Raw genomic sequence first — 13670 nt, 5'->3', positions numbered from 1 at the left:
CCTCTACTTTTTGTCATTTATATAAATGATTTTGTATGTGAATATAAGAGGTACATATAGTAAGTTTGCAGATGACACCAAAATTGGGGATTTTTGTGGACAGTGAAGAAGGTTACCTTACAGTGCAACATGATCTTGATCAGATGGGCCATTGGACTGAGGAGTGGCAGATGGAGTTTAATTTGGATAAATGTGAGGTGCTGCATTTTGGAAAGGCACATCAGGGAAGGACTTATACATTTAATGGTAAGGTCCTCGGGAATGTTGCTGAACAAAGACACTTTGGAGTGCAGGTTCATAGTTCCTTGAAAGTGGAGTCTCATGTAGATAGGATAGTGAAGAAGGCATTTAGTTGGCTTCCCTTTATTGATCAGAGCATTGAGTATAGGAGTTGAGGTCATGTGTGGCTGTATAGGGTATTGGTTAGGCCACTTTTGGAATATTGTGTGCAATTCTGGTCTCCCTCCTATAGGAAGGATGTTGTAAAACTTGAAAGGGTTCAGAAAAGATTTACAAGGATGTTGGAGGGTTTGAGTTATTGGGAGGGGCTAAATAGACTGGAGCGTCAGAGGCTGAGGGGTGACCTTATAGAGGTTTATAAAATCATGAGGGGCATGGGTAGAGTAAATAGACAAAGTCTTTCCCCTGGGGTGGGAGAGTCCAAAGATAGAGGGGATAGGATTAGAGTGAGAGGGGAAGCTGCCGGATGAAGTGGTGGAGGCTAGTACAATTGCAACATTTAAAAGGCATCTGGATAGGTATATTCGTAGCAAGGGTTTAGAGGGATATAGGCCAAGTGCCAGATATCCCAAACTATATTAGTTTGGGATATCTGGTCGGCATGGACGAGTTGGACCGAAAGGTCTGTGTCTGTGTTGTACATCTTTTGTGGCTTGAAGTCATAAGATCATTAGAACATAAGAAATAGGAGCAGGAATAGGCCATTTGGCCCCTCCAACCTGGTCCACCATTCAATAAGATCATGACTGATCTTTTCATGAACTCAGCTCCATTTACCTGCCCGCTCACAATAACCCTTAATTTTTATACTGTTCAAAAATCTTTGCCTTAAGAGAGTTCAATGCGATAGCCTCACCTGCTTCACTGGGCAGGGAATTCCACAGATTGACAACCCTTTGGGTGAATAATTTCCTCCTCAACTCAGTCCTAAATCTGTGCCCCTTTATTTTGAGGCTATGCCCCTTAGTTCACTATCATCCTTATGTCACAGAATTGTTATGGTACACAGATCCTTTAGCACATCATGTCTAAGCCTGCTGTTTGACCATTTTGAGTTAATACCAATATTTTTCCATTTCCCATAAAGAATCATCCCACGCCCCCTTGAACGTCTCAATGTTAACCCTCTGTACCACACTTCCAGAACCTAGCTACTCGCTCTGTGAAAATGTTTTTTTTGGTCAATGGTTTTTGAACTGCCTATATTAGCGAGGCTAGAACAGTGCCCACTGCTCCTAGTTTTATACAAGTTTATAACCTGTTAGCTTACGGTCAGTAAAAAGGGGGCATAATTTTAAAATGGAAGCCAGGAGAATTGAAGGGGATTTGAGGATGGATTTTTTTTCAGCCAGACTGTGGCGAGGGTCAGGAATGCACTTGCCTGGGAGGGTAGTTGAGGCAGGAAACATCACAACCTTTAAAAATGGATGAGCACAAGAAGTATCATAACATTCAAGGCTATGGGCCTAGTTGCGGGAGCATTGGACGATTGTAGGCAGCAGTATATTTTTGATGTTGCAGACTCAATGGGCCAAAGAGCCTGTTGTTCTGTATGAGTCTGTGAGTGAATCAAATATCCTAGAAATAAATCTGTCCTCTTTTGTAATTTGCAATTGTGCGTATATATAATGAGATGTACAGATGCTGGAGAGTCGGAGTCGAAAAGTGTGTAGCTGGAAAAGCACAGCACAGCAGGTCAGGCAGCATCTGAGGAACAGGAGAGTTGATGTTTTGAGAATAAGCCCTTCATCAGGAACAGCTTATGCCCAAAGCGTCGTCTCTCCTGCTCCTCAGACACTGCCTGACCAGCTATGCTTTTCCAGCACCACAGTTTTCGACACGGTGTATGCACTTGTAGTAGTCTGCATGTGAAGATCCCAGGCCTCTGTTAAGACTTTTACTTTGAAAGGAATATGTGACCCTTTTTATTATTCCCACCAAAGTGCACCCTCTCACAATTGGCTGCATTGAAGTGCATTTACAGATGATGTTGCCGCTGATCAGTGAGTAAGAAATACAGAGAGGAAAAAGAACTTTCATCTATGTGATGGATTCCATCATCTCAGTAAACCAGTTGTGTGCTGCTGCTGTGATGTAGAACATGTGGCAGCCAATGTGTGCACAACAAGATCCCACAAAGGGTTTCAATACATGCTGGCCAGAACATCCCTGTGATCTTGCACATCCACCCAAGAGGGTTTCTCATTGCCTCGTCTGGAGAGTGACACCCTCCGCGGCATCAGGTTTGTTTATGGCTTCAAGGCCCCCAGACTGGGACTTGACCTCCTGACCTTCTGATGGAGCTGAGATGTGTCACCGGCTGAGACAGAGCAGGGACTGAGTAATCTGGGTTCTGTGTATTCCTCGCAGATCACGCTTGTTTCTGAGAACAAGTTGATGCAATTAATGCAATCTCAGTAGGTGTGAATACGATGTGTGAAAGCTTGACCTAGGAATAGATGTGTATCCACCAGAAGGTAACTTTGGAGTAATTGTTAGCCAATCCGTTAACACAATCAAGAGCATATAATTGGGTTGATTATGGGAAAAATAAGATTAATTGGCCAAAATCAATTATATGGTAAAGATTGGGGATAAATCTGACTGGAAAGTTAATGGGTGGAAGTGGATCGATAAACTCTCAATGGGATTGTCTCAAGTGACAATGGGAATGGTGCTTACTGTCCAATGTGCTGGAGTACAGCACTTGTTGCCAGTTGAGTTGTGAGTGGGTTTAGACAGAGAATCAATCAGTACAGAATGCAATGGCCCATCATGCCCTGACATTACCAACCTGACTGGCCATGCTGTTTCTGTTCTTCCTTGCAGAGAGGCTGCCGTTACGACGGGCAGATTGCCATCTTCGGAGCTGAATTTCAAGAGAAGCTGAAGATGCAGAAATACTTCCTGGTAAGTGGAGGGTGAGATCTGGTTCCTTCCTTTCAGAGTACTTCCATTCTCTCAAAAATGTTGGTGCCCAGTGTGGGTGATTTCACCTCTGCCCTTCCCTCATAGTGTTACAACATAGGATAGCATTTTCAACGCCCCATCCGCGACTTTAAACATCCACTCCCTCCGGTACTGATGCACGGTCACAGCAGGGTGCATCATCTACATGATGCACTGCAGCAACTCATTAAGGCCTCTTCAACAGCAGCTTCCAAAACCCCAATTAGAAGGACAAGGCAGACAGAAACGCTGGAACAACTCCATCGACAAAATCACCTACAAGTCACATCAAATCCTCAGTTAGAACTAGTTGCCATTCTTCACTGTTGAAGTTGTAATCCTGGAGCTCCCTCTTTAGCGCCACATAGCAGTTCAATAAGGTGACTCAATACCACCTCCTGAAGAGCAATTAGTGACAGGCAATAACTTCTGGCCTAGCCCCTGACTCTCCCGTATCCCATGAAAGATTAAGTAAAGTTTGGGCTCTTGGTCAAGTGTGGATCAACACTTCTGTGACACCACTGTGTGTCCAACCATGTATCTTATCTGCCTGACTAGTTGGACTTGTGTTCCCATGCAGTAACAAAGGTCACCATAGTCCCACTCTCATTAGGGAGAGACAATTCGCAGCGAGCTTACCCTAAGGGTAGTCACACCTCGGGCAAGGAGCAATGTTGGGAAAGCAGGGCCTTCATGGTAACAAGAGTGTGGTGCTGGAAAAGCACAGCAGGTCAGCAGCATCCAAGGACCAAGAGAATCGACATTTTGGGCAAGAGCCCTTCATCAGAAATGAGACTCGACTCTGACCTCCAGCATCTGCAGTCCTCACTTTCTCCTTCATGGTAACGTCAGCTGACACAGGAGTTGTACCCACCCTGTTGGTATCACTCTGCATTACAAACCAGCTGTCCAGCCATCTGAGTTAACCAATCCTCACGCCTGGCCTTCTATACTAACGTGCCAATAAGCATTAAACAACTCGTACTCTGAGTATTGAATAATGAGAGATGATACAAATTAGGCTTGTATCCCCCTTAGCTGCCTCTCACCATTCCTCTCATAGATAGATAGTTAATGTGATGACTGTTCCTTGAGGATTGCTTTACTCTTGCTGTGCTCTAGGTAGGGGCCGGTGCCATTGGATGTGAGCTGATGAAGAACTTTGCCATGATTGGCTTGGGAGCAGGAGAGGGCGGGAGCATCACAGTGACTGACATGGACACAATTGAACGATCAAATCTCAACAGGCAGTTTCTCTTCAGACCTGGCGATATTACGGTGAGTCAGAGCAAGTTGCATTATAACCACTTTGTTCCAGTGAATTTAGGAAAAGCTAGACCACAAGATGTAGGAGAGAAAATAGGCCATTTGGCCCATCAGGTCTGCTCTGCCGTTCAATGAGATTGTGGCTGATCTGATTATCCATTTGATACAGGAACAGAATTAGGCCATTTGGCCTGCTCCGCCATTCAATCATGGCTGATCTGTTTTTCAAGCCCATTCTCCCAGTTTCTCCCCATAACCTTTGATCCCTTTATTAATCAAGAACCCCTCTATCTCTGTCTTAAATTCACCACACTCTGGCTGAAGAAATTCCTCCTCATCTCCGTTCTAAAGCATTATCTCTTCACACTGAGGCTGTGCCCTCAGGTCCTAGTCTCTCCTACTCGTGGAAATATCTTCTCCATGTCCACTCTATCTAGGCCTTTTAGTATTCTGCAAGTTTCAATGACCTCTCCCATCATCGTTCTAAACTCCATTAAGTACAGGCCCCCGGAGTCCTCAAATGCACCCCATATGACAAGCCCTTCATCCCCTGGGATCATTCTCATGAACCATCTGTGGATCTCTCCAACACCAGCACATCCTTCCTTAGATATGAGGCCCAAAATATTCCAAATATGGTCTGACAGAGCCTTATTTAGCCTCAGCAGTATATTTCTGCTGTTGTATTCCAGCCCTCTTGAAATAAACGCTAACGCTGCATTTGCTTTACCAACAGCCAACTGAGCCTGTGTGTTAACCCCAACAAAATTCTGAACTAGAACTCTTCAACCCCTTTGTGCTTCAGATTTCCAATGTCTTTCTCTCTGTAGAGAATAGTCTACACCTCCTTTCTTCCTGCCAAAGTATATAGCTTCACACTTTGCCACATTGTATTTTGCCACTTCTTTGTCCACCACCCCACTACTACCTGCTCCTTCATCTATCTTGGTGTGTAATCTATAAATTTAGCAACAATGCCTTCTGTTCATTTTGTTTTTATTAACCTATTTGTCTAATCAAGCTGTTTTAGAGATGTTATTAAACACCTCTGGAGCAGGTGGGGCTTGAACCTGGGTCTATAGGTCCGGGGTAGCAATACCACCTGCTTGCCACAAGAGGGCCCCTAATGCCTTTAATATTGATCCAGTCAACATTGTTATGTCCAAACACTGTCTGTTGTTTCCTTCAGTCTGGGCCACCAGTCCTTTATCTATCCCGAGCCATTTAGAAATGTTTTGTTCTTTTCACTTTAATTCAGTTTAAAAGTTTTGTTCCTGATCCTTAAAGGAAATCTGCAAGGGTCCAGAAAATAAGGACATGCTTCAGATTTCCACAAAACGTTAATGTGAAAACATTGGATAGCCTTTTCCTGCACATATACCCCAGGAGCAGTTGCCAGTGCATTTTGCAAGTGATGGTGCCCATTGCCGTTCTAAAGAGAGAAAGATTTGCATTTGTAAAGCACCTTTCATGACCTCGGCATGTAACTGTCGTAACTTAGGAAACATAGCTGCCAATTTGTACAGAGTAAGCTCGTACAAGTGGAAACATGGTGAGGTCCAGATTATCAAAGAACAGTGACAGGCCCTTCGGCCCACCAAGCTTTTTCTAAACTAAACCTCCATGTGATCCATATCCCTCTGTTCCCTGCCTATTCATGTGCATCTGTTGCAATGTCTCTTAAACCTTGCTATTGTATCAGCTTCTACCACCTCCTCCAGCACTACATTCTAAGCACGTAGCGCCATCTGTGTAAAAAAACCTGCCCCTCATATCTTTAAACTTGCCCCTTTTTACATTAAATCTATGTCACCCGGTAATTGACCATTCTACCCAGGGGAAAAGCTCCGACTATCCGTTCTATTTATCTGTTCTATTTGTGTCTCTAATTTTCTATCCCTAAGCCTCCAATGTTTGAGTGAAAACAAACAAAGTTTGTCCAATCTCTCCTTATGGCTAATACCCTCCAAACTAGACAACATCCTGGTAAACCATTTCTGTACCCTCTCCGAAGCCTCCGCATCCTTCCAGTAGTGTGGCGACCAGAATTGTACACAATATTCCATATGTGGGTTAATTTAAGTTCAATATAAACGGCAGTGTGACTCTCTGATTTTTATAATCTATGCCCCAGTCGATGAAGACAAGCATGGCATATGCCTTCTTGACCACCTTTATCCACTTTTTTAGATTAGATTCCCTACAGTGTGGAAACAGGCCATTTGGCTCAAACAAGTCCACATCGACCCTCCGAAGAGTAACCCACCCAGACCCATTCCCCTACTTCACCCCTGACTAATGCACCTAATACTATGGGAAATATAGCATGGCCAATTCACATAACCTGCACATCTTTGGAATGTGGGAGGAAACCAGAGCACCCAGAGGAAACTCTCACAGACAGTCACCCGAGGGTGGAATCGAACCCAAGTACCTGGCGCTGTGAGGCAATAGTGCTAACCACTGAGCTACCCTGCCATTTTCAGGGAATTGTAGACCTGAACACCTGAATCCCTCTGTATTTTAATGCTACTAATGGTCTGCCATTTACTGTATACAGTGTATGTCTGTTTTGGTAATGTTGCTTAATGAATAAGTATTTACAAAGAGTAACACTCAGGATAGCTCCATTACTCTCCTCTGAAATGGTGCCATGAGAGACCACCAGAAGGAGCCATTGATTGAAATGCTCATTTGAAAGATGCCCCCATCTGACAGTTCGGCACTTCCTCAGTATTGCAGTGGTGTACCAGATTTGATTTTTGCGATTGAGACTCTGGAGTGGGACTTGAACACAGAACCTCTGACTTGGAGGTGAGTGTGTGCAAACCAAAGGAGACAACTTGCTTCCCTTCCCCGACAGAGGTACAAGAGTGATGGCATAGCAGGTGTTGTTGATGATGATGAGCTGGCTCAGGACTGATTGGACTCTCTTTGAGCTTTATCTTTCTACTTACTGATTCTTGCTCTTAAATTATTCAAAATGGCACTGGATTGTGGCAAAATTGAAGAAGCTTTTCACTGTATTTGACTGTTCTCCTGTGGCGATAAATCATTCCTCATCACTGTCTTCAACAACTGAGCCTGCTTTCTATCAACAGTTACTTGCTGACACTGTAAAATGGTATAAGGCCTGCTAGATGAGACAATAAAACATAAACAGCACAATTCTACAGATACAAGGTTGTTAGGAGGCACCTTTTGTAATGCTGGTTCATCCTTCAATGTAGTATCAATACATACTACATTGGGAGCAGTAGGCCATTCCGCCCAGTGAGTCTGCTGTACCATTCAATGAGATCTGATAATCCCCAACTCCACTGTCCTGCTTTATTCCCATAACCTTTTGTTCCCTTAATGATTAAAGGTTTGTCTAGCTCAGCTTTAATGACCTAGTCTCAACAGCCCTATCTGGTAAAGAGTTCCACAGATGAACCATCTTCCTTATCTCTGTCTTAGAGTCACCAGAGACATACAGCACAGAAACAGACCGTTCAGTCCAAACAATCCCTGCCGACCATAATCCCAAACTCAACTAATCCCACTTGCCTATACTTGGCCCATTTCCCTCTGAACCTTTCCTATTCATGTACTTATCTAAATGTCTTTTAAACATTGTAGCATCCACCATATCCTCTGAACATTCATTCCAAACATGAACCACTCACTGTGGAAAAGAATTGTTCTTCATGCCTGTCTTTAAATCTTCTTCCTCTCACCTTAAAAACATGCTGCTAATTTGAAATTCCCCACCCTAGGGAAAAAGACATCTGCCACTCACCTTCTCTGAACCCCTCAGGATTTTATAAACCTCTAAGACCACCCCTCAACCTCCTACCCTCCAGTTGAAAAAAATGTCCCAGCCCATCCAGCCTCTCCTTATGACATAATCCCTCCATTCCTGGCAACATCCAGGTAAATCTCTTCTGAACCCTCTCCAGCTTAATAATGTCCTTCCCATAACAGAGTGACTAGAACTGGGCACAGTATTCTAGAAGAGGCCTCACCAATATCCTGTACAGCCTCAACATAAACTTTCAGCTCCTGCAGTAAAAGGTGTTGAGCAATGAGGGCAAGCCTACTAAACACCTTCTTAACCACCCTGTCTATATGTGAAGAGAAAATGAGGTCTGCAGATGCTGGAGATCAGAGATGGAAATGTGTTGCTGGAGAAGCGCAGCAGGTCAGGCAGCATCTAGGGAACAGGAGAATCGACGTTTCGGGATTCCTGAAGAAGGGCTAATGCCCGAAACGTCGATTCTCCTGTTCCCTAGATGCTGCCTGACCTGCTGCGCTTCTCCTGTCTATATGTGACACAAACTTCAAAGAATTATGTACTTGAACACTTCGCGCTCTCTCTGTTCTACAGTACTTCCCAAGCACCTACTTTTACCTGTATAAGTCCTGTCCCTGTTTGTTTTACCGAAATGCAATACCTGGCATTTATCCAAATTAAACTGTCTTAAGTGGGTTACTGACACATGGGTGCACCATCCAATTCTGAACATTGCACTAATTTAGTAAGGATGTGAAAGCATCAGAGAGGATGAGGAAAGGTCTACAAGAATGGTTCTGGGGGTCAGGGGCTTCAGTAATGTTGATTTTTGGAGAAATTGGGGTTTGTTTTCAAAGGCTGAGATAAGGTGCTCAAAATTATGTGGGTTCCAGACAAAACCAGAAACTATTTCCATTGGCAGATGAGCTAAGGAGGTGGGCAAAAGAACCATACAGCAACACGAGCAAAATGCATTTTAAAAGATTGTAGTTAGAGTTTAGAATGCATTGCTTGAGAGCGTTGTGGAGTCAGATTCAGCCAATGACTTTCGAAATGAAATTGGATAAGAAAGAGAATGTGCAGAGAATAGGGCAGGAGAATGGGATTAGCCAAGTGTCTCTTGGAGAGAACTGCATTGATTCGGAGGGCAGAATTATGTCCTTGTGGTTTGGCCATTCCATGATACCCAATGGATTATTTGACCCCATTCACTCTGCAGTAACAGTCCTTGCCACCATGGGGCAGCATCGTCTCACTGATCAAATCAACCAGTGTGATTCTCACTGAGAAAAGCTACCATCGTAAGAGAGTGTGGATCGTTGGCAGGGTGTTCACCTTATTCTCTAGCCTCTCCTTCCTAGGAGTCAAGCACCCCCACTGTGAATGGGGAGATCTGAAAATTACTGCTTAATTTGTGTGATCAGTCTTAAAGTTGGAGAATAGGATAAAACTTTCTGATTTTTTTTTTTGCTCCCTATTTCCAGTATCCCCTTCACCTTCTGTCCAACACGCTCTCACTCCAATCCTCTTTATCTCATTCCTTCTCTCTCTTTTGAGCCCACAGCTTTACCATGCTAAGCTTCCCTTCTTTAATCCAATGTTTTTGTAATGTGTACTGGCAACAATCCAGACAGCCGAGGATAATGATATCTTAGTTAACAGTCCAGGGCTGGGGATCTATTACATTAAACCTTTTGAAGTCTGCACTGCTGTATTAACGTTAAGATAACCCAGCATTGTCTATATTACTTCTCCAGTTGGAAAATCCTTTGGATTAAATGAACGCTTTCCAACAAAGTTAAAAATCACACAACTCCAGGTTATAGTCCAACAGGTTTAATTGGAAGCACACTAGCTTTCAGAGCGACGCTCCTTCATCAGGTGGGTAGTCTACCACCTAGCGAAGGAGCGTCGCTCCGAAAGCTAGTGTGCTTCCAATTAAACCTGTTGGACTATAACCTGGTGTTGTGATTTTTAACTTTGTACATCCCAGTCCAACACTGGCATCTCCGAATCATGCTTCCCAACAATGTTTTGATCACTCTGATCATTGGGTCCCAATTCCTGAATTATTGGGAGAAGTTTACGCAAAAAATATTAACGAAACAGTATAAATTCAGCAATTGCTTTGCAAAGTGGGAAATTAGTGCTTCAAAGTGTTGAATTGTCAGATCGTTTGGATCTCAGAGAAAAGGGTTATCCACTTACGTTGAATTGATTTGATGTATTATTGTCACATGTACCTAAGTACAGTGAAAAGTTGCAGTTGTTGTGGGTTTGTTGCCGAGCTGGGACGTTGGTTTGCAGACATTTTGTTCCCTGCCTATGTGACATCCTCAGTGCTCTGAAGCCTCCTGTGAAGTGCTGCTATACTGTGTCTTCTGGAATCTATTTGGTTTCATTCCTGCAGCTTCCAGTTGTCAATTCCAGTTGTTTGTTGTAGTGGACGATGTATTGGCTCTCGGTCAGTGTGTTTGTCGATGGAATCTGTCGATGTGTGCCAAGCCTCTAGGAATTCTCTGGCTGAGCTCTGTTTAGCTTGTCCTATTATTGTTGTGTTGTCCCAGTCGGATTTGTGGCCCTTATCTGTGTGTCTAGATACTAGGGGTAGCTTGGTTGTGGCATTTAGTGGCTCGTTGACGTTCATGAATGTGGGTCACTAATTGTCTGTCTGTTTGTCTATATGTTGTGTTTTAGATTAGATTACATTACAGTGTGGAAACAGGCCCTTCAGCCCAACAAGTCCACACCGACCCGCCGAAGCGTAACCCGTTCATGAATGTGGGTCACTAATTGTCTGTCTGTTTGTCTATATATTGTGTTTTGTGCAGCTTCTGCATGGAATCTTGTGAATTCTGTGTGCTTTGTACATGATGGGTATAGGATCTTTTGTGCAGGACAGACATGGTGTACAAGATTCCATGCAAAGACTGCACAAAACACCATATAGGACAAACAGGCAGGCAACCAGCAATCCCATTCATGAATGTCAACTAGCCACTAAACGCCATGACCAGCTGTCCCTAGTAGCCGTACACACAGACGACCAGAACCACACGTTCAACTGGGACAACACAGAGCTCAGCCAGAGACTCCTTAGGAGCTTGGCTGACTCCATCAATAAACACATTGACCTCGACCCAAGATACCGACCACTGCAACGAGCAACCAGAAGCAACAGAAACCAAACCAAATAGATTCCAGAAGAGAGAGTACAACAGCGCTTCACAGGAGGCTCCATAGCACTGAGGGTGACATCTAGACAGGGGACATCTGCAAACCAACATCCCAGCTCAGCGAACCTACCCACAACTACGGCAATCGACACCCGAGCTACAATCTTTACACAAACCCTGTACCATGAAAAGCTTTGTTTGGTGTGCAGTACAGACAAATCAGAACAGACAGAGATCATGGGGCGATTGAACAGAGCTAGGAATACAAAGTTATGACAGAAATGAGGAGGAATTTCTTCTCCCGGGGATAGTGTATCGGTGGGATTCTTTCCCGTAAAGACTGGGTCATTAAGTATATTCAAAGCTGCAGTAGATTTTGAATCAGTAAGAGAATCAGGGATATGGGGAAAAGTGGAGTTGAGGATTATCTGATCAGCTATGGTCTCACTGAGAGGCAGAGCAGAATCGATGGGCTGAATGGTCTACCTCTGCTCCTCTGGCTCAATGCCTAAGAAACTCTGAATGAAGATTTTCCATTACAACATAATGTTCTTGTTTGTGGGAACCTAGTGAAATGGTGACCTCTGCCGCGCTGCTCAGCTGTGGATTGTAAAATCTCTTGTGCTGTTTACAAGTCCCAGGCTGGGATTGTTACATTTTCACTCTGCTTCAGAAAGTATTGTAACTGTAGATTTATCGGGAAGATAAGAAAGAGCACGTATCTGTATAGCACCATTGCGCACCCACCTAACATCCCAAAGTGTTTTGCCACCCCTGAAGTACTTTTGAAGTGCAGTCACTGTTGTAGGAAATACAGCAACCAATTTGCACACAGTACGCTCCCACAGACGACAAACTGGTCATGACCAGCTTTTGAGGTGGTTTGGAATAAGTGTGTGGGCATCAGGGAGAACTTAATTTCCTGTTTGATTAATGCTGTAGGATAACTCATAATTGTGGCCAACACATCTCACCATGAGGTAGTTCAGTGGTTAACGCTGCTGCCTCACAGCGCCAGGAACCTGGGTTTGATTCCGCCCTCGGGTGGCTGTTTGTGCGGAGTTTGCACATTCTCTGTGAGAGTCCTTTGGGTGCTTCAGTTTTCTCCCACAGTCCAAAGATGTACAGGCTAGGTGTATTGGCCATAGTGCCTAGGGATGCGCAGGCTAGGTGGGTTAGCCATGGGAAATGCAGGGTTAGGGTAGGGGACTGGGTCTGGGTGGGAAGCTCTTTGGAGGGGCAGTGTGGGCTTAATGGGCTGAATGGCCTGCTTCCACACTGTAGGGATTCAGTGATTCTATGAAGGACCGCACCTCTTGATACCATAGCATCAGCCAAGATTATTGCACTGAGTGAGACCTGAACCCTAGACATGCTGATTCAGATTTGGAGGCATTATCAGCTGAACTACATCTAGCACTCAGCTGACACTGTATCCAGTTGCTGCTCTGAGCCTCCTGTAACTAATTTCACAATGTTTGACAGCACAGTTTCTGAACATGTCCCATCACCCTACACGTAGATTAGATTAGATTAGATTAGATTAGATTCCCTACAGTGTGGAAACAGGACCTTCGGCCCAACGAGTCCACACTGACCCTCCAAAGAGTATACCCCACCCAGACCCATTTCCCCTACCCTACATTTACTCCTTACTAATGCACCTAACACTATGGGCAATTTAGCATGGACCCTCTTCCCCCTTTCCTTGAGAGACTGGAAGAACACAGCAAGCCAGGCAGCATCAGGAGGTGGAGAGATCGACATTTCGGGTGTAACCCTTCTTCAGGACTGGGGATGGAGCTGTAGATAAAAGGGGGAGTAGTGGGTGGGGAGAGGGGCAGAGTGGTGAGGTGGGGGTATAGGTAGAGGGTACGACCTGGTTGGTCATTAGGTGGAATGGACCCGGTTGGTAACTGGAAGGAAGGGTTGGAAGAGAGATGCGCCCCTCCCATCGACCAACTAGGTCGTACCCTCCACCTGAACTCACCTATCCACACCTTACCACCCCACTCCTCTCCCCACCAAAAACTACCACCCCCTACCCCCTTTATCTGCTGCTTCCCTTACACCCACCCCCAGTCCTGAAGAAGGGTTACACCTGAAATGTTGACTTCTCCACTTCCTGATGCTGCCTGCCTTGCTGTGTTCTCCCAGCCTCCTGATGCTGCCTGCCTTGCTGTGTTCTCCCAGCCTCCTGATGCTGCCTGCCTTGTTGTGTTCTCCCAGCCTCCTGCTTGTCTACCTTAGATTCCAGCGCCTTT

At 44.7% G+C, this 13670-nt stretch overlaps 1 protein-coding gene across 1 annotated transcript in view; it reads left to right on the top strand.

The window, feature by feature from the left end:
• uba1 (ubiquitin-like modifier activating enzyme 1) overlaps positions 1–13670 on the top strand; it is a 276198-nt gene that overhangs the window by 30151 nt on the left and 232377 nt on the right. The window contains exons 11-13 of the mRNA XM_043708625.1: positions 1232–1241; positions 3070–3150; positions 4312–4467. Coding sequence (XP_043564560.1) covers positions 1232–1241; positions 3070–3150; positions 4312–4467 — 247 coding nt within the window. The remainder of the gene's footprint in view (positions 1–1231; positions 1242–3069; positions 3151–4311; positions 4468–13670) is intronic.

The sequence above is a fragment of the Chiloscyllium plagiosum genome, chromosome 18 (assembly GCF_004010195.1).
Source record: "Chiloscyllium plagiosum isolate BGI_BamShark_2017 chromosome 18, ASM401019v2, whole genome shotgun sequence".
NCBI lineage: Eukaryota > Metazoa > Chordata > Chondrichthyes > Orectolobiformes > Hemiscylliidae > Chiloscyllium > Chiloscyllium plagiosum.
This window is presented reverse-complemented; position numbering and strand designations above follow the sequence as displayed.